Below are 22,701 nucleotides of genomic sequence, written 5' to 3'. Positions count from 1 at the left end.
TTTGATTTTTAAAATACTATAACATGCTATATGCTACATACATCACACCTCCTTTCTTATTTTTGTCCCTGTTCAGCTGTTTTCTGTTGTGGGTAGTGAATTTATTTTTTGTTTCTTTGTAGGGTCAATAACCTAATCTAATCATATCTTCTTTTTTTTAATCTAATCAATTTTTTTACTTTTTGATTTTTATAATTATATTTTGCTGGGTGCGTGTAATTTTGTTTTTAGCTTTATTTCTTTTAATATTTTGTTTTTGTTGAATTCTTCATGTATAATGCGTTTGAGCTGAGTCTTCTTTTGTAGATTTTCATAATTTTGCTGTGTGGCATTGTTAAAAGTTTTCCACATCTCAAGTGTTTGTCCATCTTATTTACATGGAGATAATGATGCAGTTTTCCTCCTCATCGATGGAGGCAGAAATGATAATTGGTGGAGCACCAGCATCTCTGTGGCCGGCAGGGAGTTTAAAGTGTGTCTTGCTGGAGGGCACATCAGCAGCCTCAAAGGCGGCGGCAGCTTCAGTGCGCATGCTCCTAACCTCGAACCATCAGCTGAAGCTTTAAAAAAAAAAATCAACGGAGGGAATGCTGACTATTTGTCACATTTTGTGGTTAAAAGAAAAGAAAAATAAATCCCTGTACGGACTCTTTTGTGTTTTGGCTCCCGACGCCCCCTTGCGGCGCAGCACTAACTTCCGTGACGTCAATTCAGCACTGGGAAGGAGACAGCTCCCTCCCCACCCCCCTCTTCCCCCCTAAAAAACCCAGCGCGCCTCACGTTGCATGGGTCCCCGGTTATTGATAACACCGTTTACCCGCTGGGATCCGTCCCAGTAACGTGGAACAACTCGTGGGAAATAGTCGCTGGGAACCGGAGAGGCTTGCCCGGAACGGAGGAAAACAACAACCAGCTCACTGAGGCGGACAAATACAAAGACGAGCCCACCCTCTCACTTGACAACCCGACATCAACCAAGGCAAGAAAGGTATGGGAATGTCATGCCATCCGGTTAATTGCCGATTGAATGAGTAATCGGCGTCACGGGGACGGTTTCGGCAGGTTTTTAACGGTGCGGTGGCTTCACGCCGCTCACACTGCACCAACAGAACTGATGCCTCAAAGAAGCGACTGATCGTCGATGAGGGCTACAAACATCATACTTGTGCACACAGAAAGCGCACATTGCGAAATATATGGAGAGTGTTGGTGCCAACGCTGGGTCCGCGTATAGAGTCGCTGCGGCAGTCTCACTTGGCATGGACCATAGTAGGCTCGCAATTCATGCACGTCGGCTATGATGCTGTTGAGTGTCATCATCACATCCTCGGTTATTTAAAGATTGATCTTCCTGCGTGAAGTGCGTGCGTGTGGGTGCGCGTGTGTACTCCTGCCTCGCACAGGCCCGTTGGATGTTTATTACCCGACACATTTGTTTTCGCGCTCTCATTTCACTCTCATGCAGTGGTGCAGTAGAAGGCGCCGAGCTGTTGGACGGTATGTGCTTTCTGCGACATGTGCTTTCGCTCTCACACATGCCTTTCCCCGCCAATGCGCGGCTCGTACATACGCACTGTGGTGGTTATGCAATTCTCCAGCGCACACAATGGGTCTTCACTGGGGTGCATTGCTCTTGGTCGTGGCTGTCACACACTGGTGCAGTTTGAAAGGGCAGGTGACCAGCAGGTGTGTTGAAGAGTGTAAGAACCTCCACGTCCACTGGTGGGTTCATTCATAAAGCCCATTTCCTCTGGCGATGACTCCTCTGGGCCGTCCTGGTTTCCCATTCACAGACAGACATGAGGATTCGCTACATTGCCTTGAAAAAGTGACTATGCCCCTTAAAAATTTCATGTATTTTTCATGCTACAAACAAACACTTTAATTGGTTTACGTGGATTTGATGAAATTGACCTTTTTTTTTTGCCACAGCTTCCAAACTGAATTTAACTTGACCCTTTCTAACACATCTGAACCGTTAGGTTTCAGCTCCAGCTGCATGAACTGGGTCATTGTTTGTTGCAGCACACAGCATGATGCTACCAACACCTTGTTTCCACAAGGTAATGGTGTTTTCAGACTTATTATTTTCAGTAACACACACACTACATTTGTATGTTTGCCAAAAAGTTACATTAGGTCTCATTGAACCTGAGTCACTGTTGGCTGTGTTTCTTACAGGACTAATGGCAAACACAACTTCTTACGGCATTTTTAAAAGCAACCTGCCACTCTTTCATACAGACACAATCAATAGGTATTCAGTAGATTCTCCACCCTGAGCTGTGGATCTATCCAGCTCCTTCAGAGTCACCATGAGCCCTATGGGAGCTTGTTTTAGTGGATGGTCTTGTCTGGGTTGGCTTGCAGTTGCCAACCCAGGCTCCATATTCAGATGGAGGGTTTTACACACCACGTGTTTTTATTTGTTTTAAAAATCCAAACTGTGTCCCCCTTTTTTCCCTTCACAGTTACACACTTTCTTTTGTTGTAAAAATCTCACAAAATACACAGAATATTGAGGTTATAATCTGACAAAATGTGAAAAAGTTCAATAGTTGCGAATACTTTTTTTATGGTGAATGATTTAGGGAAGTAAAGACAGTGAAAATTTTATATGACACTCATAGTGAAGCTGCCATTTTTTTTCCTGGACGCTTCAACATGTCAGTAACTCACTTTAAATATAGTTTGTTACCTTTAGATTATAATTTCACAGATGTTTTGTATATGTGTAGCTATATGTTTTGTAATTCAATTTAAAACAAATCATTCTAAAAAAAACAACACACATTTCAAACATTTAGTTGTTCTTGTTGTTTTCCCACATTTTAGTGAAATTCCTCATTCTGAAATTTTACTGCTAAATATTAACAATTCAAATGTTTCATTCATAAACTTGGCCACATGTTTTGTTTATTCTGATAGAGTTTGGTTGTGCTCAGGTCAATAATTTAATATTTTCAGGAAGAAAAGTTAGTGTCAGCTTCAACAGACAAAGGCAGTCAATTCAGCACCGGACAGCTCCAAAAACGTAAAGCCTCTGGACTGTTCTGTAAGTTACTTTATATGTAGTTTCTCACTTGTGTAACATGACGGGATGCCCAGATTTATTTTGTTCAGTTTTTTTTTTAGTTTAGTTGTAAATATTTATTTTGTCAAAATTTTATTTATCTTTCCAGCAACAAGCTTATGTTGCTGGAAAGATAAATAACCCTTTGCATTGCACAAGGTGCAAGGTTTTGATTTGTAATTTATGCTTTTTTGTTGGGAAAAATTTGGAAATGGTGAAATATGTGTTAAGTGTTTGCAGAGAGAATCCGACAGGACTAGAACAGAAATCACTGTCAGTGGAGCTCTGGTATCATTTCATTCCAGATTGTTACCAAAAAAACATACTTTATATAAGTATTTTTTTGAGAACTGCTTCAGTGAAAATGACAGACTTTTCATTTCAAACACTGGATGTTAGTTTATTGTCTGTTTTATTGCTAGTTAAAGTTAACCAATCATCTTTAAATTAGCAAAGAAAAACATGTTGAAAATTTGATTTATTTAGCCCATAGGACCTGTACTGAAATTATCCTAAATAAATACAGGTTTTGCTTTCCTATTCAATTATATTTCATGTTTTGGCCACATTTCAACATATACTGCGTAATCTTTTATATGTTTATTGATGAAAAATGTGTATGAGGGGATCATGTTGAGGGGTTAACACCAAACAGATAAGCTAAACAACAGATTTGTACCAGTTAGTCTTGAAGACAGTTTACTTTATTGAGACTTCATCGTGGGAATTGGGAGTCATCAGTGTCAAATTCTGCCACAAACATGTAAGGTTGAACCTCTTGCAACTGAAGCAGAACTTAAATCTGTTTCAGAATCTGTGAAAAGTCGTTTGTCTGCCAAAATGTTTACCATGCCAGCTGAAAAGCTCAGATCTTGTGCGTCTTGTGGTGTCAGCAACACAAATACACACCAAGCAGAAGGAGCTGTTTTTCTGTCAATGCACATTTTAAGAAAAAGTATATTCTTTGTGAAATCCTGCAGTTGAAATCCATACTTCATTATCCAGCAGTGTTATTTATCAGCGGGTAAAAAAAAAAAATATCTCTAGTGGATAGATATTTTTGTGATTTTTGTGGTCCAATTTTCTGGAGAGAACAACTAGATAAGCCAAAAAGCACATTTTCATGTATTTGTTTTTCCCGTCTAGGCTTTTTTCTCACCTGTTGCTCCTCCATCCTCCGTAACCTGCAGTGTTGGGGAAACCCCTGATGAGTGGGACCTGTATCCATGAGCCCCGCGCCCCTTCCCCTTCCCTGTCAGGCTTCAGCACCCCCATTTCAGAACCCCCCTATCGGAGACTCGATGGAGACACCCCTGCCTGCACCCCCGAGACGGACCTAACCCCCACACAGTGTGTGCTTCGTAACGTACTGTCCATTGAACCCACCGTGCACGGGGCGCCAGGCGGCAGCAGCCCGAGCCCCAGCGATGGATGCACAGCCCACTTCGACAACAGCGTGCTAAAACTCCATGAACATGAGGCCTGCCAGTGTGGCGGCAGCGGCGGGGCTGAGGCGGGCCACAGTCCGGAGGCTGGAGCTGTCCGGAGCCAGTCGGAGAACAATAGGCTCCAGTCAGGCAGTGGAGGATTTTTGGAGGGACTATTTGGCTGCCTGAAACCAGTCTGGACCATGATTGGAAAAGCTTACTCCACTGAACACAAACATAACCAGGAAGGTATGACTCGCTTGTTCTCTGTCGGCCTCTGTGTTTATTACACGTTATTTTGTTGTGCTGTGCATTAAATTCAGCTGCAGGATGAAGAAGCTACAACAAACTATTTCAATAACTGTCAGATTCAGCCTCGTTATCCAAAGATCAATCCGAAGTCTGAATAATTTTCTTGCCTTTGGACATGGCTAATTTATATATACTGTACATTTATCAGGAGTAGACATATTTATCATCATATCTAGAATGATTACATTTCAACCAAAGTGGAAGGACTAATAGATAAATCATTTGGCACAGAAAATTAGGGTAATCAAACAAAATTTATTGTTAATACATATGAGATTTATTTAGCTAAGTAAAAACAAACAAAAACAAAGAAATCTAAGGGTGACTTCACACCAGCCTTTTAATCAACGCAGGCAGTTTGTTTGCCTGGAAAGAGCGGGGTATGAACGCGCAGACCAAAAAAGCAAACTCTGGTCTGCCTAAAAACTTCGACTGAGTTGAACTCTGGCACAGTTTGAATGTGTGAATGCTAAGAGGACCGGAGACCGCTCCAAAAGCAGGAAGTGGTCTGTGGCGAGGGAGAATCAAACATGTTGGAAAAATATACATTTAGACAAAATGCTTCCACGACTGGTGCTGGTTTCACATTCTTTTATGAACGCATAATCATTCAAATGAATGAAAATATAGGTCAAGGCTAAACACATTAGCCAATACTTAGAGTACTGACTGATTCCGGATTACTTTAGAGATTAACGACAATTCAAACTAGCAAAAGAAAAAGTTTCTGTTAAAGCCTAATTCTTGTTGAGATCCTACAAACAATCAAAAGTGCCATGAATTTTTTTTCTGTTTTCATGAATTAACTGTGATTGTTCAAATTCTTAAGTTCAATTTCGCTCTCTACACACAAACCTGATTGCTGGCAGATCTAAAAATATAAGAAATCCTTAAAATAGGACAAATCTGTCACAATCAAGCAGCTCCACCTTAAATAATTCAACAACAAACTGATATCTATCAGTCAAAATAGGTGTACAAAGGCATTTTTAAGGCTTTGGCGCTTCAGCGAACCACAGTGAGAGTCTTTATCCACACATGGAGAAAATATGGACCAGCGGTGAACCTTCCCAGGTGTGGCCAACCTACCAAAATAGCTCATGAATGACTCATCCAGGAGATCAGAAAGAACCCAGACAACATCTAAAACACTGCAGGTGTTTTTTCAGTCAAAGGCAGAGTCCATGCTAACATCTAGAAAGAAAAGGGGAAAAAATATAGTCCACAGGAGAGATCCAAACTGGTTACATTTACAACAAATCCTTTTGATTGAGATGGCTGAATTAGAAAAAGTGAAAATTGTTTCCAAACTTAAAGCATTTCAGAAAAAGATCTGACAGTCAAACATAGCAGTGGCAGTGTGATGCTGTGGGGCTGATGTACTGTTCCAGGACCTGGACAACTCGCTATGAAACGATGAATTTTACTCTTTAGCTCTAAATCATGAAGTCTGTCCATCAGTTTGTGACTTTATAATTCTAGGTTCTGCAACAGTACGATGATCCAAAGCAAGTCCACCGCCCTTTGGCTCAAAAATGTATGGCCTAGTCAAAGTCTGGACCCATTACTTTTAGCAGCCATTCATGCATAAAAACCATCAATAGAGCTAAGTCAAACAGCGACTTTTTAAGTTTTGAAGCGGAGGCCAGAGTTGTAAATGACTCCCTGATGATTATCAGAAACTGTTAAGCATTAAGTTTAGGGGGCAACTACTGCTTTATACTGACTTATTTTCCTCTTTAATAAATGATTTGAAAAGGGCTTAATTAAGTCATATTTGTCTGGTATTAAAAATGTATTTGATTATATGAGATATTAAATTATGATCTAAAGTAAAAACAGAAGAAATCTCTAAGGTAGCAAATATCTTTTCAAAGCTCTTAGAGATTTTTTAAGCCTACCCGCATTGTTAGACCTCAAAGATGTCTCAGTAGAGTCCAAACTTGATGTATTTCTGTGCACTATTCTGCACTCTGAAATTGAACATGTAATGTGTAGACGGAATAAATAAAGTATGCAATTTAAATCTCCACCTCTGTAGACGAACATAAAGATTGTTAGCAGTTGTCATTTAATTTAGCTGGAGCTCACACAATTAAATTAAGCAACAAGAAGACTAGTTACTGTTTTTTACATTCAAGTCTTTGATATATTTTTTAAAAATTTACCACTGCTGTTACGTCTGAAGCCCTGAATAAAGCAAAACGTGGCAGAAGATAAATCCAAGCCACTGAATCTGAAGCTATAATTAGAACACCACTTTATTATATTTATTCTATTAGAAAACTAACATTACTCATTACTTTCGGTGCTTACTGAGTGTTACCTCGTCCATCTGTGTTTTCAGTACCGTCAGCCCAGTTCAGTGAACGTCACAGCTGGTCAGGTGGGGAGAGGGAAACGGGTGGGGGTGGGGGGCGGGCATCCTGTGCATCATCATCCTCCACAGCTGCTGCTCCCAAGAGATCTCAACCCTTCAGTGGACATCATGAAGAATTGATTTGTGTGTCTCTTTTACTCTCCCAGGCTTGTCTGTCTTTAGCGACCAAGCCTTCACAGCCATTTAAGCAATGTCAGTTTGATAGACGACAGACAGATTAAACTATGAGTGGATTGTTGGGTTTCTTTCCTCTGTGTTTTTCTTATCTATGGACGCGAATGCAATGGTTTGCTTGATAATGTGCTGATGAGCCTCTTGTTTGACCATTGAAGTTGATGGTGATTGTCCTTCTGAGCCATGTAGATACAAACACATGCCTGGTATTTGCTAACGCTCTCCACCTCCTACATGCTGGCAAGCTTATCTATCAGTGCCTTGAAAAAGGGTTCAGACGCCTTTTCACATTTTGTCATTTTGCTTCCATTTTGCTTTACTGTAGTTTACTGGGATTGTATCAGACAGGAAGTGCATTATTGTAAAGTGAAAGGAAGATGACTTGGGGTTTTCACAATTTTCTAAAGAAAGAAAAACTCCCCAAAAAAGTGAGGTGCTGTACATATAGAGCCAGCCTGAGCCATTATCTTACATAAGCACCTTTCACTGCAGTCACAGCTGCAGCCTTTTAGGGTTTGGCTCCACCAGATTTGTACATCTGGTGGAGCCAAATGTACAAATGTACTTTGCAAAGCAGAAATTCTCAATTGAATTTCAATCTGGACACTGACTAAGTCATTCTGACACGTGAATATGTCTTGATATAAACCACTTCCCTGTAGCTCTTGCTGTATGTTTGATGTGATGCAGTATGATCACACCGTGTGTCACCATGAGGATGGCGTGTTAAGTGTGATCGTTTGTATTAATTTCATATAGTTAAGTGTCAATTTAAGTATTATCTGATCTTTTCCCACATTATTTACATGGGACTTCTTGTAAGTGGAGCATTTTATGTTTTTTCTTTTCAAAATGACTTTATTTTAACCACTTTCTGATAAAGCCCATATTTTTTGAGTGGATAAATAATCCTTGTCCTTTCAACAGATTATCTGCATTTCTTCCAGAGTCACTGTGGGTTCTGCTTGCCATACTTTTTAAATTTGTGGATTACTTATCTAGTGTTTTCATTGGTATTAAGGATATTATTTGTTTACTAATGCTCTCTAACAAACTACTGATAGAATAGGTGCATTTATACTGAGATTTAATATAATTAAAATAACCTGTAAGATGCACTGCAATTTATTTAGGGATAACAGAAAAAAGGAGGTTAAAGACACATTATTTTTAAAATAATGTCACACCTTGAACCTCGTAAGTTTTGGCAACTTTGCTTTGAACTATTACATGAAACACCAATAAAACATGATTAGATTTGAGGTTGTATAGTGATAAAATCTGAAAAAGCTCCCGTTGTATGACTTCTTTGCTAACAAACTACTAGTAATTACCACAAAAACATCACAAAATACTGATATTCTGTGGAGCATTATACGGTTTCATGTTTAATTCTGAGTTTGAGTTTTCGCTGGTTGGTGTTTAGAGTCCTGGGAGGTTCCTTTTGAGGAAATTTCTGACCTGCAGTGGGTGGGCAGCGGGGCGCAGGGGGCCGTCTTCCTCGGGAAGCTGCACGGAGAAGAAGTGGCTGTAAAGAAAGTGCGGGACATAAAAGAGACCGAGATCAAACACCTGCGCAAACTCAAGCACCCAAATATCATCACTTTCAAGTGAGGAAGCAGTCGCTGTGACAACCTTTCAGTCATTTCCCCCTGATTGTTCTTCCCTTTTCTTTACTATCTGAATGACCTTCTTCCTTCCAGAGGTGTGTGCACCCAGGCTCCGTGTTATTGTATCCTGATGGAGTACTGCGCTCAAGGCCAGCTGTATGAGGTGCTGAGAGCGGGCCGTAAAATCACCCCCTCCCTCCTGGTTGACTGGTCCATGGGCATCGCAGGCGGCATGAACTACTTACACCTCCACAAAATCATACACCGAGACCTGAAATCTCCAAAGTAAGACTGGGATCCGTCAGCCTGAAGAAAATGTCTTTTTGGGAGAACGTCTCACAGCTGATTGTTTTCATGTCGTTTTTAGCATGCTGATCACACATGACGACATGGTGAAGATTTCTGACTTTGGCACCTCGAAGGAGCTCAATGACAAGAGCACCAAGATGTCATTCGCCGGCACTGTAGCCTGGATGGCTCCTGAAGTCATTCGGAACGAACCAGTGTCAGAAAAAGTGGATATTTGGTACGAATGGTGAACTTTTTACTTGTTCTTTTTTTAAAATTATTATTTACTACAGCAGTGTAACGCTGTAGTTAGGGCTGGACAACAAATCAATAACAATATCCTGATACACATAATCAATATCAATGGATAATATGTCTGATATTCAACATATAGAATATTTACTGAACTCTGATCCAGAACCGCACAGCATCATGGGGAATGTAGGCAGAGGAAAGGCTTTAGCCGCTCAACCTCTCACCGCTAGCTTAGCAAGGTTGGTGGAATCAACTACATAACTCACTCTGTGGTTACCTAGCAACTCACTTATTCCTTAGTTACCTAGCAACAAAGTGTTGAGTAACATGCCGCAGCAGCGGTTTCAAGTTTTGCCAACGTGCATCATAACTGCTTAAAAATGGAAAAACAAAACAAAAAACAAAAAAAACAATATTGTGGAATGAAAACTGTGGATAAATCAGAAAAGGTCCCTGTACCAGTTGGACAGAATTTCAGATATTTAAAACAAGAAAACTAATCATTATTTATGCCAACAATTATCAATACTGACTGATATTAAATGCTTATATCGTAATAGCTTCTTAAGGCATATCGCCTAGCCACTGCGATGACTTTTACAAAAATATGCTTTTGACATATTTGTTAAAATTAGCATTATGTCATTAATATGAGACCAATCATTTGTGAAAAGTGTGAGCTTCTTCACCTCCTCCCAGGGCTACTATTGCCCTCTGAAGAAATGTCAAAAACAACCAATCAGAGCCATGGAGGAGGGTCTTAGCGATGTCAGTAAAGCTTGTGTATATGCTGCTCAATGTTTCTCTGCTAATGGTAGAGAAACAACAAGAAAACTGTTTATATGGCTTCTTCTGTGGCCATGCTGACTAGCCTGAGCAGCCGTGGCACCCTCTGCTGTAGCATAGCAGAGCAGCATGTACATGAGCATTGATTGGTTGGTTCTGATGGAGCAGAGTATTTGCGTAGAAGGCAGACAAGCTTGATTTTAATTTTTTTTTTAACTCTCACTACCTAAACTGTCTTGTGCTTTCTGTAAAAACACTTACATCTCGGTTCAAGGTCCTTCGGAGTGGTGCTGTGGGAGATGCTAACTGGGGAGATTCCCTACAAAGATGTCGACTCTTCTGCCATCATCTGGGGCGTGGGAAACAACAGCCTGCAGCTGCCTGTCCCTGAGAGCTGCCCTGACGGCTTCAAGATCCTCCTCAGACAGTGCTGGTGAGCACAGCCTGGATATGAATAGCAGTGCAGATGATTTTAATGATGAGGGCTGTGGAGCCAGGCTCTGAGAGTGGCTGCACAGGGAGGCGTTAGTGTGCAGTTTTGAGGACTTTATTGATTTTACTGTGCATGGGCCGTGTACACAGCTGTGTTTCCTGTTTTGGGTATGCAGGAACTGTAAGCCCAGAAATAGGCCCTCTTTCCGACAGATCCTCCTTCATCTGGATATAGCCTCAGCTGATGTTCTCTCCACCCCACAGGAAACGTACTTTAAGTCTCAGGTATGGCTGCTTTCACTTTTATTATCTGCTTTTTATTGATTTTAGTGTGTGTTCATGTACTTCTCCAGGCAAAAGTTTACACAGACTGATTATAAGGATGTAAGTAGTATCAATTTTGGGCTTTTAATGTTTCAATTGAACAATTTATTGTTTTGGTTGACTGCAAAATACTTGATAATTTGTACATACCACTGCATATTGATGTACACAAGCAGACACACGCACACGCACACACACACATACTCAGGCTCACAAAGTAATCAGCTAAATGAAATGCCACACAAGAGAGGCAGTGTGCGCGGTGCAGAGTTGGTGAACAGAAATGTGCTCTCATCAGGCTGAATGGAGAGAGGAGGTGAAACAGCACTTTGAGAAGATTAAATCTGAGGGCACTTGTCTTCATCGGCTCGACGAGGAACTGATTAACCGCCGCAGGGAGGAGCTTAGGTTTGTTTGTCTCATGTATATTCATAGATTTTATCTTAAGAGCTCACACTCTGCCAAAATATACACGTAAATGTACAGTCCTGTGAACTTTTGCACTCTTTGTTACGTTACGCCTGCAAACTTCAGACTTACATGGTAGACAAACTGAAGGTAGTGCGTGGTTACAAAGTAATTATTAATTTAGTAGTTTGATTATTCTGACGATTAATCAGATGAAAAAGAAATAATTTAACCACCTAAACATTTTTATGAAGTGTTAGAACTAAATCAAAGTTCTAATCAATTCCTTTATTAAATAAGAAAATATAGACTTTGTTGCCTAAAATGCAATAACAAAGCATCCCTTTCTATCTGCAGCTAAAAATGCATCAAACCTCAACATGTGAAAAGCTCAGTCCTTTCTGCTTGACTAAGCATCAATGCAGAGTAGGGCTAATCTCTCTAATTATTTTTTGGATTAACTGATTAATAACACAGAAGGTGTTTAATAGGAGATTTTATTTGATTTTTTTAAAAAAGAATTTGAATCGGGTTCTGGATAGAACATTTTTACAGACAAAGTTTTTTGTTTTTTTATCTTAACTCCAAAATGTGTAATATTTGTTTAGTTTCAGCTTAATTACTGCTCTGAGTATGTAATTTTTTTTTAGCAAATGACCTTTTTTTAGTCTACATACTCCAGTTAATGATTCATTGATTACTAAATTAGTTGATCATTTCAATAATTAATTCATCACAATTAATCCGATTAATTGTTTCAGCCCTAAAGTGATATAAAGACAGAAATATGTCTTTATTTACTTTTTTAAACAATCAAAAAAGTGAATTATGCATTTGTATCTATCCCTCTTTATTATTGTACCTTTGAGGTATAAAATCAAGAGCAATCAGACATCTGAGCAAGTCACTCACTTAATAAATGGCATCCACCTGTGTGCAGTTTAATCTCAGTATCAGTCCAGCTGTTTTGTGAAAGTCTCAGATGTTTGTTAGACAATATTAGCGAACAAAATTGTGAAGAAGAAGAAGCAGAAGAACAAGAAACAGAAGAAGAACTTTTCTTGTAGAAAACTTTGTTGTTCTAATGCTATTTTCTATCTGCTGAGCTCTCTCAGGCTTTTGGAGGTAGCGACTTTACTGTCAACACAAATTAATAATAAAACTGCCTTTCCAACGTACAGTTTGTGTTACATTACCTAATTAAAGTATTAATTTAATGTTTTATTGAAAAAATCGTCTAGAAAAGCACGTTTCTCTTTTCAGATTTTTATTTGCAAAATAATAAAATGCATTTTAGGATTGTAAACTTGACAAGTTGTAAAAAAGAAAAAATAAATCAAGGAAGTGGATATTTTTTGCATGAAGCCATTTTCCTCCGTTCACCACTTTTTGATGCCCTTCCTTTGTCTGTCCCTGCAGATGGTATAAGTGCCTTGAGTGCACGACTGTTGAAGAGGGTCTGGATTCTCTCATGTACATTCACAATGACAAGAACCACTTCTTCCTTTTTTTTCAGGCATGCTTTGGACATTCGTGAACACTATGAGAGAAAACTAGAGAGGGCCAATAACCTTTACATGGAGCTCAGTGCTGTGATGCTGCAGCTGGAGCTTAAAGAGAAAGAATTGCAGAGGTACAAATACATTTATTGAGGCATGTTTAAATACCAGCGATGTTAAAAAAATAATATGCCTCGGGTATTTTGGTTTGAATTGATAATTTCCTTTCAGGAGAGAGCAGTCTTTGGATAAAAAGTATCCGGGTTTGTTCAAGCACCACAGCTCACGACAGAGCAGCTCTTCCAACTCCATGGACAAGCTCATCAAAAAAAGAAATGTCCCACAGAAACTGCCCTCCGGAAAGAGGTACGACGTTTCTCTGCTTGTGCCTGCATTTGACAACAGAGTAGTTCTGAAATAGGGCACAACGGACACATGATCATTATCAATAGATGATACGACTGATAAAAGTTTCAGTAATTCAGATTCAGATCCAGAAGCGCACAGCATTCTGGGGGATGTAGGCAGAACCAGGAATGATGTGATAATTCGGAGTTTCTTCGAGCAATTTTTTTGCCTTTTGTTAGAAAAGTTCTGGTATTAATCTCAAAATTTCCCAGTTTTATTCTAGCAAATTTTTGACTTTTCAAACTGAAATTTTTTGTTGTTTTTTTCTAGAAAATTTCTGGTATTAATCTCAAAATTTCCTTGTTTTTTCTAGTAAATTTTTGACTTTTCAAACTATTTTTTTTCAAGAAAATTTAGGAGATTCATCTAAAAACTTCTGAGGTTTTTTTAGCCAATATTTGACTTTTCAAGTCCTAAAATTTCCTTGTTTTTTGTCGGAAATGTACTCCTTTTTTTACTATCTAAAATAGCCCTAATACGCCAGCTTATAAATCAGGAATGGTTACGTCACTAGATTGTCAATATTTCACTTATTTAAATACAAAACTAATCAATAATAATCGATACTGACTGATACGAAATGCTGATATCATGATACTTTTCAGCCATATAGTCCAGCCCTATTTTGAAATAAATAAATATTAATGTGGCTGAAAGAAGGAAACTGCTGACGATTCTCTGTCCCCTTTTTAGGCCAGACATCCTGAAGTCTGAGGTAATCCTTCCCAAAATGGAATCCTCTGTGATGCAAGTCACGATCCCCGCCTGCCCCAACAGGAGCTCCACTTCTCCCAGCCGGTGTCGGAGAGTAAAAACCCGCCATCGCAAGCCCGGTAAGGGCAGCAGCGGGGACCTAGCTGGTCTCAAAGCAAACCAGTCCTCCTCCAACAGGGAGACGTCAGCGCAGGCTAACAATGCTGCCGCCACCAACAACTCCAAGCAGCTCCTGGAGCCGGCGGCGGCCCTGCTGGGTCTCAGCCACGAGCAGCAGCAGAGGCAGCTGTCCTCCTCCAGCCCAGACCTCATCTGCACCACGCTGGAGGCGGAGGGCCAGAGGAAAAGGGAGCCCTCGGCCAGCGGGCTGGAGAGAGGGGGCAGCCTCAGCGCCTCGGCCGGGTTAGGGGGGTCAGAGGGCGGGGTTGGGGGCCTGGATGACCTGACAGAAACGCCTCCACGCAGCGACACTCCCAGCGAGGACGCTGCGTCGTTCCCGTTCTCCAGCAGCCCAGATTCGCCATGTGGGAGAGGGGCAGCTGGAAGAGGATCGCTGGGATCTCCTCGTCTTCCTCTTGACGGCGACGACAAGGATGAAGGAGCCAGCGCCGTGAGGATACCTCGGGGGGCTTCCGGGGGGATCGGGACTCAGCACCTGACACCTTCAGCCATTTTGTACAGGGCAGCTATCACACGCAAGCAGGTAGAGGTCTGACTAAATGTTCAGGTTCCTCAGCAGGCCTCTTATGGGACGCCGTTTGGAAAGTAAAAATAAACAGCAATCATTTCTAGGCCAGTCACAATACGCAATAAATAAATTAATCCCTTGATAGATTAAGATAAGATTTGCATGATTTATCATTTTTCTCTTTCTACCAAAAGTTGGATGAAAAAAAGACGTCAGTCGTTTCTTTGACAGACTATTTTGACTTCATAATTTATTTTATTTGTTATTTCTGTTGTTTTGTGCATTTATTTTGGATATTTACAATCTATTCCAGTTCCAAAGTCAAATATTCATTGGAATTTAACGTTCATTGACCTTTGAGAATGTGTCCTTGCATTATTATTCCATCATCACCATTATATTATTTGAAAATGGTCTCAAAACAACAATATTATCATTTATCGCAATAATTTCTGGGACAGTTTATCATCCAGAAACATTTGTTATTGTCACAGGCCTAATAATTTTATTACAAAAAATTCGGTGTTCAAATTTCAAAGTTATGTTTTCATCATATTATTCATACATTCATAAATGTCAGCGTTCCAATATTTAATTTGGAGCTAAATATTTAGTTTGCAAATTGAATATTTAGTTATCAAATGAATACACAATTAGGAGCTGTTAGTTACTAGGTAAATATTTAGCTAGCAACTTCAATATTTAGTTTGAAAATGAAATGTTTAATTTGGAAATAAAATTGGAAGATAAGTATTTCGTTAGTTCTCTATAATTAAACCAAATCACTGCTGTTCATTTTTTACTGTGTCACTTGACAAACGGCACCGAATACCTTCTGAGCGTTTTCTGATTTGTACATTTTTCTGTTTTTTCCTACAGAGGCGTGGGGTGTCATCCGAAGAGGAGGAGGGTGAAGTTGACAGTGAGGTTGAGTTGCCACGGAGACGGTGAGTAACTTGCTGTCCTTCGTCACTGGAAAATTCCCTCAAGCCACACTCCATCTCTGACAAGTCACAGATTTATTAATAGAAATAAGAATGATTTCCCCAGGTTTTAATCAATTTATTTGTTTATTTCATTCATTTGCAGCACGTGTCAAACTCAAGGCCCGTGGGCCAAATCCGACCTGCCATAGCTTCTTATGAAGCCTTCTAGACTCTAGATCAGTGTTTCTCAACCTCGGGCCAGCGCCCCCCTAGCCCTAATCCAGGTCCCTCACCGCCCCCCACCAAAGAATTTGTAGGCTACTTTGCACTGACAATTATTTTATTATTAATATTACTATCATTATTGTAGATGTTATGAATCGGCGCACCGATTATGTTTTCCCGTACACTTCGCGCCCCTTATGCTCCTTCACCTCGCGCACATAACGGGGTAAATGTAGCGAGTTTTGCCCTAAACGTATCGGCGTCTGGAGGAGGGGGGGGGGAGGCGAGCATATGTTTCTACGCTCCTTCTTGGGGGGTGCCGATTTATGTTTTCGCATCCACCTGAATAATGTGTAGTTGCGCCCCTGCCCATGGCACTTCAACAATATTATTTTACCTTTTATCTGGAAATAGTGTCTGTTTATTCTTRCCATACAGTCTCTGTATTAATTATTGCTCGAAARGTCTTGCCATACCAGTTTATTCCTCTGTATTTACTTTAGTTTCTTAGTTTATTCTTGCATTTTGTTCTTCATTCATTTTCATTTAGTTTCATTTGACATTTGATTAGTTTTATCCTCTCGGTTTATTGCTATGTCCACTTTAGTTTCTTTCCTGTTGCTAGATTTATTTTATCGTTTATTGACCATCAGTAATTTTCACTCATCACCTGCTGCGCCACCTAATCGTCATGTTTCACATCATGTGTTAATTTTTCACTGTTCAGCGTCGGATTCTCTGTTTTTATGCCATAATTCACATCTAGTTCGTCGCTACGTTTTGCCCGCTTCTCATGTTTCAGAGTTTTGCGCAATGTGCGCGGCGTTTTTGTTTTGTTGTTTTTTTTTAACTCCCTAAGGTGCAGGGCGGTCGGGAAACATGTCGATGTAGAAAACACAGACTGACATGAACCTTTTAAAACAACGGAAACAATTTCTGCATTCTGATTATTGAAATGTAAAAGTGCTGTGTTGTTCTATCACCCCGTTTCATACCGGACCACTTACAGCACCGTGTTAACGCTATAAAATGAACGCTCTCTATCGAGGCATCACCCATGGAGGGATTTCTTTATTTAAATGGGTTCATTTTTCAGAGGCATACAAAGTGAGGGTATCGTGATTTTAGTAATTAAGAGCGATTTTCTGTTGTCCTTCCATGGAAGTGGGCAGCTTTCAAATGGAAATAAAACACTTTTTAATATAAATTGCTGCTTTGACATGATCACAGAACTGCCAAAACATATGTAGCCTACATAAATACCAGACAAAGTKAATCACAGCAGCGTCATCAGCCGGTGTAACGCTGAACTGATGCAGAGCTGCGCCATGAAGCTACAAACACTGAATAGAAGAAGAGCTGCCATCGATACAGTTGCAGCCAAGCATGATTTAATGTTACACAATACAGTTTTACCAAGTTGCTCAAAGTCTAAACTGGTATTGTTGTGCAATTAAGGTGTAAAGTTTACCTTCGACCAAACGCCCCACCAAAAGCATCCCAGCGCCCCCCTTTTGTAAAAATGTCCGCCAGCGCCCCCTGCCGTCCTCTGAACGCCCACTGGGGGGCGGTACCGCCCACGTTGAGAACCGCTACTCTAGAGCAGTGTTTCCCAACCCTGGTCCTCAAGGCACACTGACCTTCATGTTTTAGATGTTCCCCTGCTTCAACACATCCCATTCAGATGATTGCAATTCAGCAAAACCCTGTTAATCAGTCATCAATTGAAATCATGTGTGCTGAAGCAGGGGAACATCTAAAACATGCAGGTCAGTGTGCCTTGAGGACCAGCGTTGGGAAATACTGCTCTAGAGGGTCACAAAAAAAGAAATAGTTGTGTGCCTGTTAAAATCAAAGAAGCTTTTATCTGTATAGTGCTAAATTACATCAGTATGAAAGGATGATCAACATTCTTTCTTTCAGGAAGTGCTCATTTTATCCAGAGATAACATCCATCCGTCCATCAAATTTCTTTCACCCTTGTCCCTAGGTGGGGTTGGGAGGGTGGCTGGTGCCCATCTCCAGCTAACGTTCTGGGCGAGAGGCGGGGTACACCCTGGACAGGTYGCCAGTCTGTCGCAGGGCAACACAGAGACACACAGGACAAACAACCATGCACACACACTCTCTCACACCTAGGGACAATTTAGAGAGGCCAATTAACCTGACAGTCATGTTTTTGGACTGTGGGAGGAAACCGGAGTACCTGGAGAAAACCCATGCATGCACAGGGAGAACATGCAAACTAACTGGCCGGGAATTGAACCCAGGCCGGGAATTGAACCCAGAACCTTCTTGCTGCAAGGCAACAGCTCTACCAACTGCGCCACTGTGCAGCCCCTCCAGAGATAACAATTTAGTAATATTTCAACAGCTTATTTATAGGTTTTATCAATACATCTTACCACACACAGCCCTTTGAGGACATTCAGGATCTTTATGTGAGCCAAAATGAAAGTGAGTTTGACACCCTGAAATTACAGTTTAACATTACCCTGTTACATGTTGATATAAGCAAAAGTTTTGAGTGAAAACTAGAAAGTGAAAGTAAAATAAGTATTTTATAATCTACCCTTTGTCTCAAACCAGGGGCGGAGCTATAGGGGGGGCGGCTGCCCCCGGGCCCGGGTCGGATGGGGGCCCGGGTCTGGAGGTGCCAGGGAGAGATGAATGGTTTCAAGTTGCTTAAATGTCTGATTATAGACGGAGAAAGTGCGCCCTCGCCTGTTGAGAAAGGTGTATTTAATGTTAAAGTCAACATTATTGTTACGATAAATGCAGTGAACCTGCCTCACTACTAAGTAATACTGAGTCAATATACTTTGATAGAATATTACATTTCATTAAATATAAAATAAATATTTATCTAATCTCATTGGTTTCTTTAGACAGACTGTCATATTTTTAGGTTTTCAGAAACAGGAATTTATTAAATCTTAGGATTTTTGAAATTTTTTATTTACTTGTCTCTCTAGCCGTCCGACCAGCATCACCAAGTGCCAGTCGGTTTCCACCTTCAGCTCAGAAAACCTCTCGGTGTCAGACGGCGAGGAGGGCCACACCACTGACCACTCTCACAGCGGCACGCCCGACGTCGTCAGCACGAACACGGACGACAGGTTGGATGACCGCAGCGATGACCTCCTCTCCCAGGGGTCAGAGATCCCGGCAGACAACACCGATCCTGCACAGGCGTCTGACGGCCTGTCGGAGAGGGATGGCGCTCCGGGCCAGAGCAAAGCTCAGCTGGACACCGGGCAGAATCCTAATGAGGTAAAGGAAACTCCACAGAGGTTTGCATGTGTCAGTTAGTGTTGTGCTTTCAGAAAAGAGAAAAGAGCAACACGACTAACTCAAAATAAAAAAATTAAAAAAAAACAAAGAAAAAACTATATGTTGCTAAAATTAGATGCGAGAATCTCATTGGCACCTGTTATTTTGTGTTACAGCAAAACAACCCAAAAACATTATTTTGTTTTATACGACAGACCAAACCAAAAAAGTCACAAATAATTTACATATAAAGACTTTGAAAGGAGTAAATTATATATGTGTTCTTCACAAAAAAATCCAGTGCAACGAACTGCCAAAACTAAAAAAATAGCAGATATTTTAAATCCATCTTTTCTGAGGAGGTATAGTAGGTTTTTAGAGAACATTAGTGAACAGACAGGTTACGGTGAAGGTTTTGGAGAAGCTTAAAACAAGATTAAGTTATAAAACAGTCCCATGCTTTAAAGATCTTATAAGAAAGAATGCCAAAAAACTGTTTGTAACATACACAATCAAAACTCCCATCTACATTCATGAACCTATGAACAGAGCTACACTGGGTTGGCTTAGGAGGAAGAATATTATTTATTAGACCAAATAAAACTCCTGAGCTGGTCATAATGCAGCAAAATGTACATCTGTTTCTTTTGCTCATTAAATTACTGTATCGTTATGTATATTTTGGCAGAAGAGAACAGCAATGATTTGACTTGATTAATTTTCAAATAAATTTTTATGTAGATTTAACTGGGATTATATTAAGATAAAATTAGTGACTGTTTACTTGATTTGCTCTAATTGCTAGTTCTTTTTTTAAACGTAAGTACATAATTGAGTTTTTTATTATTATTATTATTTTCAGCATACAAACAACAACATCTACTCCACCAAGCTAGAGAGTTTTTGCAATTACTCTCAGGAGAATATTTTAACATAGTGGATGAGTCATTGCGACACTGTTACCTTTAAAATTCAGCATGAGGTGATACTATTTTGCTTAAGGTTGCGTTCAGATCAAACTTGTTTCCACTTATTACACAGAGTATTTTACAGAAAAAGGATAAAGTTGTTCACTTGACCCAGTGGTTCTTAACCTTTTTTGAGGTATCGAACCCACCAGTTTCATATGCGCATTCACTGTACCCTTCTGTAGTGATAAATAAAATATTATATATATACACATTTTTATTTTATTTTATGTCTTAAGAAAATCAAAGAAAACATTTGGAGAAATATCCTGACAAATGATCATAATTCCTGCATGAAAGGGTTAAATKAGCTTTTGTTGTTCCCTCCCAACAACAAATTAGCTAAATTAATCCACATAAACCGAGATTATGTGTAATCCAGACAAGATATCATATAATTTGGGAAGATTTGAATTAGAAAAACAGTTTAAGAAAAAAGGTGTACACACCACTGTAAAAAAACTCAAATAACTGATTATCATTTTCCACGTATATCCTGCATGTGACTGTTTTTCTTTTCATTTTTTCTTCAGAACCGGGCCTTATGTGATGATTCTGACTGCGACAGCGCTGAGCTGGACCAGTCAGGCAGCGGAGAGCCCAGTCGGCCTCCCAGTGCCGGAGCGTGGGTATCGCCATCCCAACCCAATCAAGGGTCTCCACAGATGCCCCACACAGGACATCCTCCATAGATCACCACGCGCAAAACAAAGACCTCCGGTCACCCTACAATGAGCAACCATCACAGGCGCACACCAATCTGTCAGTGCAGTACATTTCTGTTGCCATGAAGAACCACACCTACGACGACACTCAGACAATGACAAGTAGCTTATGGTGTCTCATAAGTTTGTTGGCGGGTAAACCTGTATCAGATGACATAGGTCGTTTGGCGTAAACACGACAAATATAATCAGATACTGTATTTTGGCAGCTTGTGACATCAGTTAAATGTCATTTACGTTAAGTAGGGTTGTTTTTAGGAAACATAGTTACCACGTTAACCTTAGGCACTACGCCACTTCAGCAAAAACCCATTATTAGATGTGCACGCATGCACAAGAAGATACTACACTCTTTAAAGTAGTCCTTAAAACACTTTAACCCTCACTCTGGGAGCATCCTCCATGACTCTCCACACTCTAATGCATCAAATACTAATGAGAAATAATGTAAATATACAGTAAGAACCACAAGAAATGTCTAACTTTATTTTATATGTAAGATAAAATGTAAGATTAAACTGTATGCAGCCCTATGAACAAATGCATGACTACATGTTTATAATTTATGGTTAGAATGTGTCTGTTTTCTATTTTGTGAAAGTTTACACTTTTTTAATCCTGATAGTCTTACTTTAGTTATCTGCTTTTTGTTTAATAAATGTCGGCATCACAAAAGAAAAAAAAAAAAACAACAACATGTGAAACCATCATGAAAACACTTAAACAGGGAATTCAGTAGGTGATACATTATTTCTGAACTCTTACTGAGTTTTAAACTAACGACACGCATACGGTTTTTATTGGGTTTAGTAAATCAGGAACAAAAAGGAAGATTTTAGGGTTCACTCAAAATGCACCTCTACCAGTTTCAACTTGACGTTGTTATAGAAACATAAAATGTCTGCACAGAATCTTGTGTTTTWGATTTTCCCAAGTCTGATTCAAAGTGTGCTAAATTACAAAAAAATAACTGCATATCATTACTTTAAAACATTTTAGGAACGGCAGACATATCTTCCTTTTTCCTCCAATTCTTCAAAGTTAGTAATCCCAATGCACCTGTGCTAGCTGCTAATGCTGACTTAGGTTTTTTGGTCCTGCTGAACTGAGGAACCAGGCCTAAACCGTCTTAYGACTGCACTYTGTYCTTGGTGACCATCATCACATTTATAAAGATAAACTGATTATTTTTCATTTYAAYTTCACCAACTTTTCTCACTTGTAAAATCTGGCACTAATTTTRCAASACGTTTGGTGCTAGCTGCTAATGCTAAGTGATTTTTCTTATTTTTTGGGGGTCTGCTGAACTAAATAACATAAACGTTCTAATTTTGCACTTTGTCCTTGCTGATAACATTCTCAAGCGAAARCTGATTTGTTCAAGCAGGAACATATATTTTTAAGTTTTGCCTATTTTTACTTTTACTTTACTATTTGGCTCTAAAGTTTTTCAATGCAAACTGAACCATTTAACGCTAACTAAGTTCATTAGTACGTTTGTCCTAATAAACTAACAATTTAAACCTTTTATTACAGTGCCTTGTCCTTMCTTATATCACAACTGACAACTTAATTTGTTTAGGCAAGGCCTTTTTATTTATTTATTTTTACCAATTCTTATCTCCTGTAAAACTTTGCCGTTAATATCTATTACAATGCACACTATGCTAGCTGCTAATAATAACTAAAATCTTTTGCGCCGGCTGACCAGGGGTGAAAGTAGGGGGGTACGGCAAGGTACTGCGTACCCCTAAAAGATTGAGCGGGGGTTCGCAGTAACTGCATGAGAGAGGAGCTGCTGTCAGC

The 22,701-nt window shown here is 39.9% G+C and overlaps 1 protein-coding gene across 1 annotated transcript; it reads left to right on the top strand.

Annotated features, from left to right (window-relative positions):
- Window positions 1-705: 705 nt before the first annotated feature.
- map3k12 (mitogen-activated protein kinase kinase kinase 12) lies at window positions 706-22,423 on the top strand. The gene is made up of 14 exons (XM_008414196.2): window positions 706-988; window positions 4,220-4,749; window positions 8,793-8,976; window positions 9,070-9,261; window positions 9,344-9,502; window positions 10,580-10,738; window positions 10,914-11,022; window positions 11,360-11,469; window positions 12,986-13,102; window positions 13,200-13,334; window positions 14,070-14,793; window positions 15,658-15,725; window positions 18,905-19,202; window positions 20,704-22,423. The coding sequence occupies exons 2-14, from the start codon at window positions 4,281-4,283 to the stop codon at window positions 20,860-20,862; spliced, it is 2,883 nt and encodes a 960-aa protein (XP_008412418.1). The 5' UTR covers window positions 706-988; window positions 4,220-4,280; the 3' UTR covers window positions 20,863-22,423.
- Window positions 22,424-22,701: the final 278 nt, after the last annotated feature.

The sequence above is a fragment of the Poecilia reticulata genome, linkage group LG7 (assembly GCF_000633615.1).
Source record: "Poecilia reticulata strain Guanapo linkage group LG7, Guppy_female_1.0+MT, whole genome shotgun sequence".
In the NCBI taxonomy this organism is placed as follows: domain Eukaryota; kingdom Metazoa; phylum Chordata; class Actinopteri; order Cyprinodontiformes; family Poeciliidae; genus Poecilia; species Poecilia reticulata.
Note: the sequence above shows the minus strand (reverse complement) of the source record. Positions and strands in the feature narration are given on the sequence as shown.

Coding starts and splice junctions, on each gene's coding strand:
- map3k12 (XM_008414196.2), top strand. CDS start 4,281: ATGAGTGGGACCTGTATCCATGAGCCCCGCGCCCCTTCCCCTTCCCTG. Junction 4,750..8,792: donor ACACAAACATAACCAGGAAG/GTATGACTCGCT, acceptor GTTGGTGTTTAG/AGTCCTGGGAGGTTCCTTTT. Junction 11,470..12,985: donor CGCCGCAGGGAGGAGCTTAG/GTTTGTTTGTCT, acceptor CTTTTTTTTCAG/GCATGCTTTGGACATTCGTG.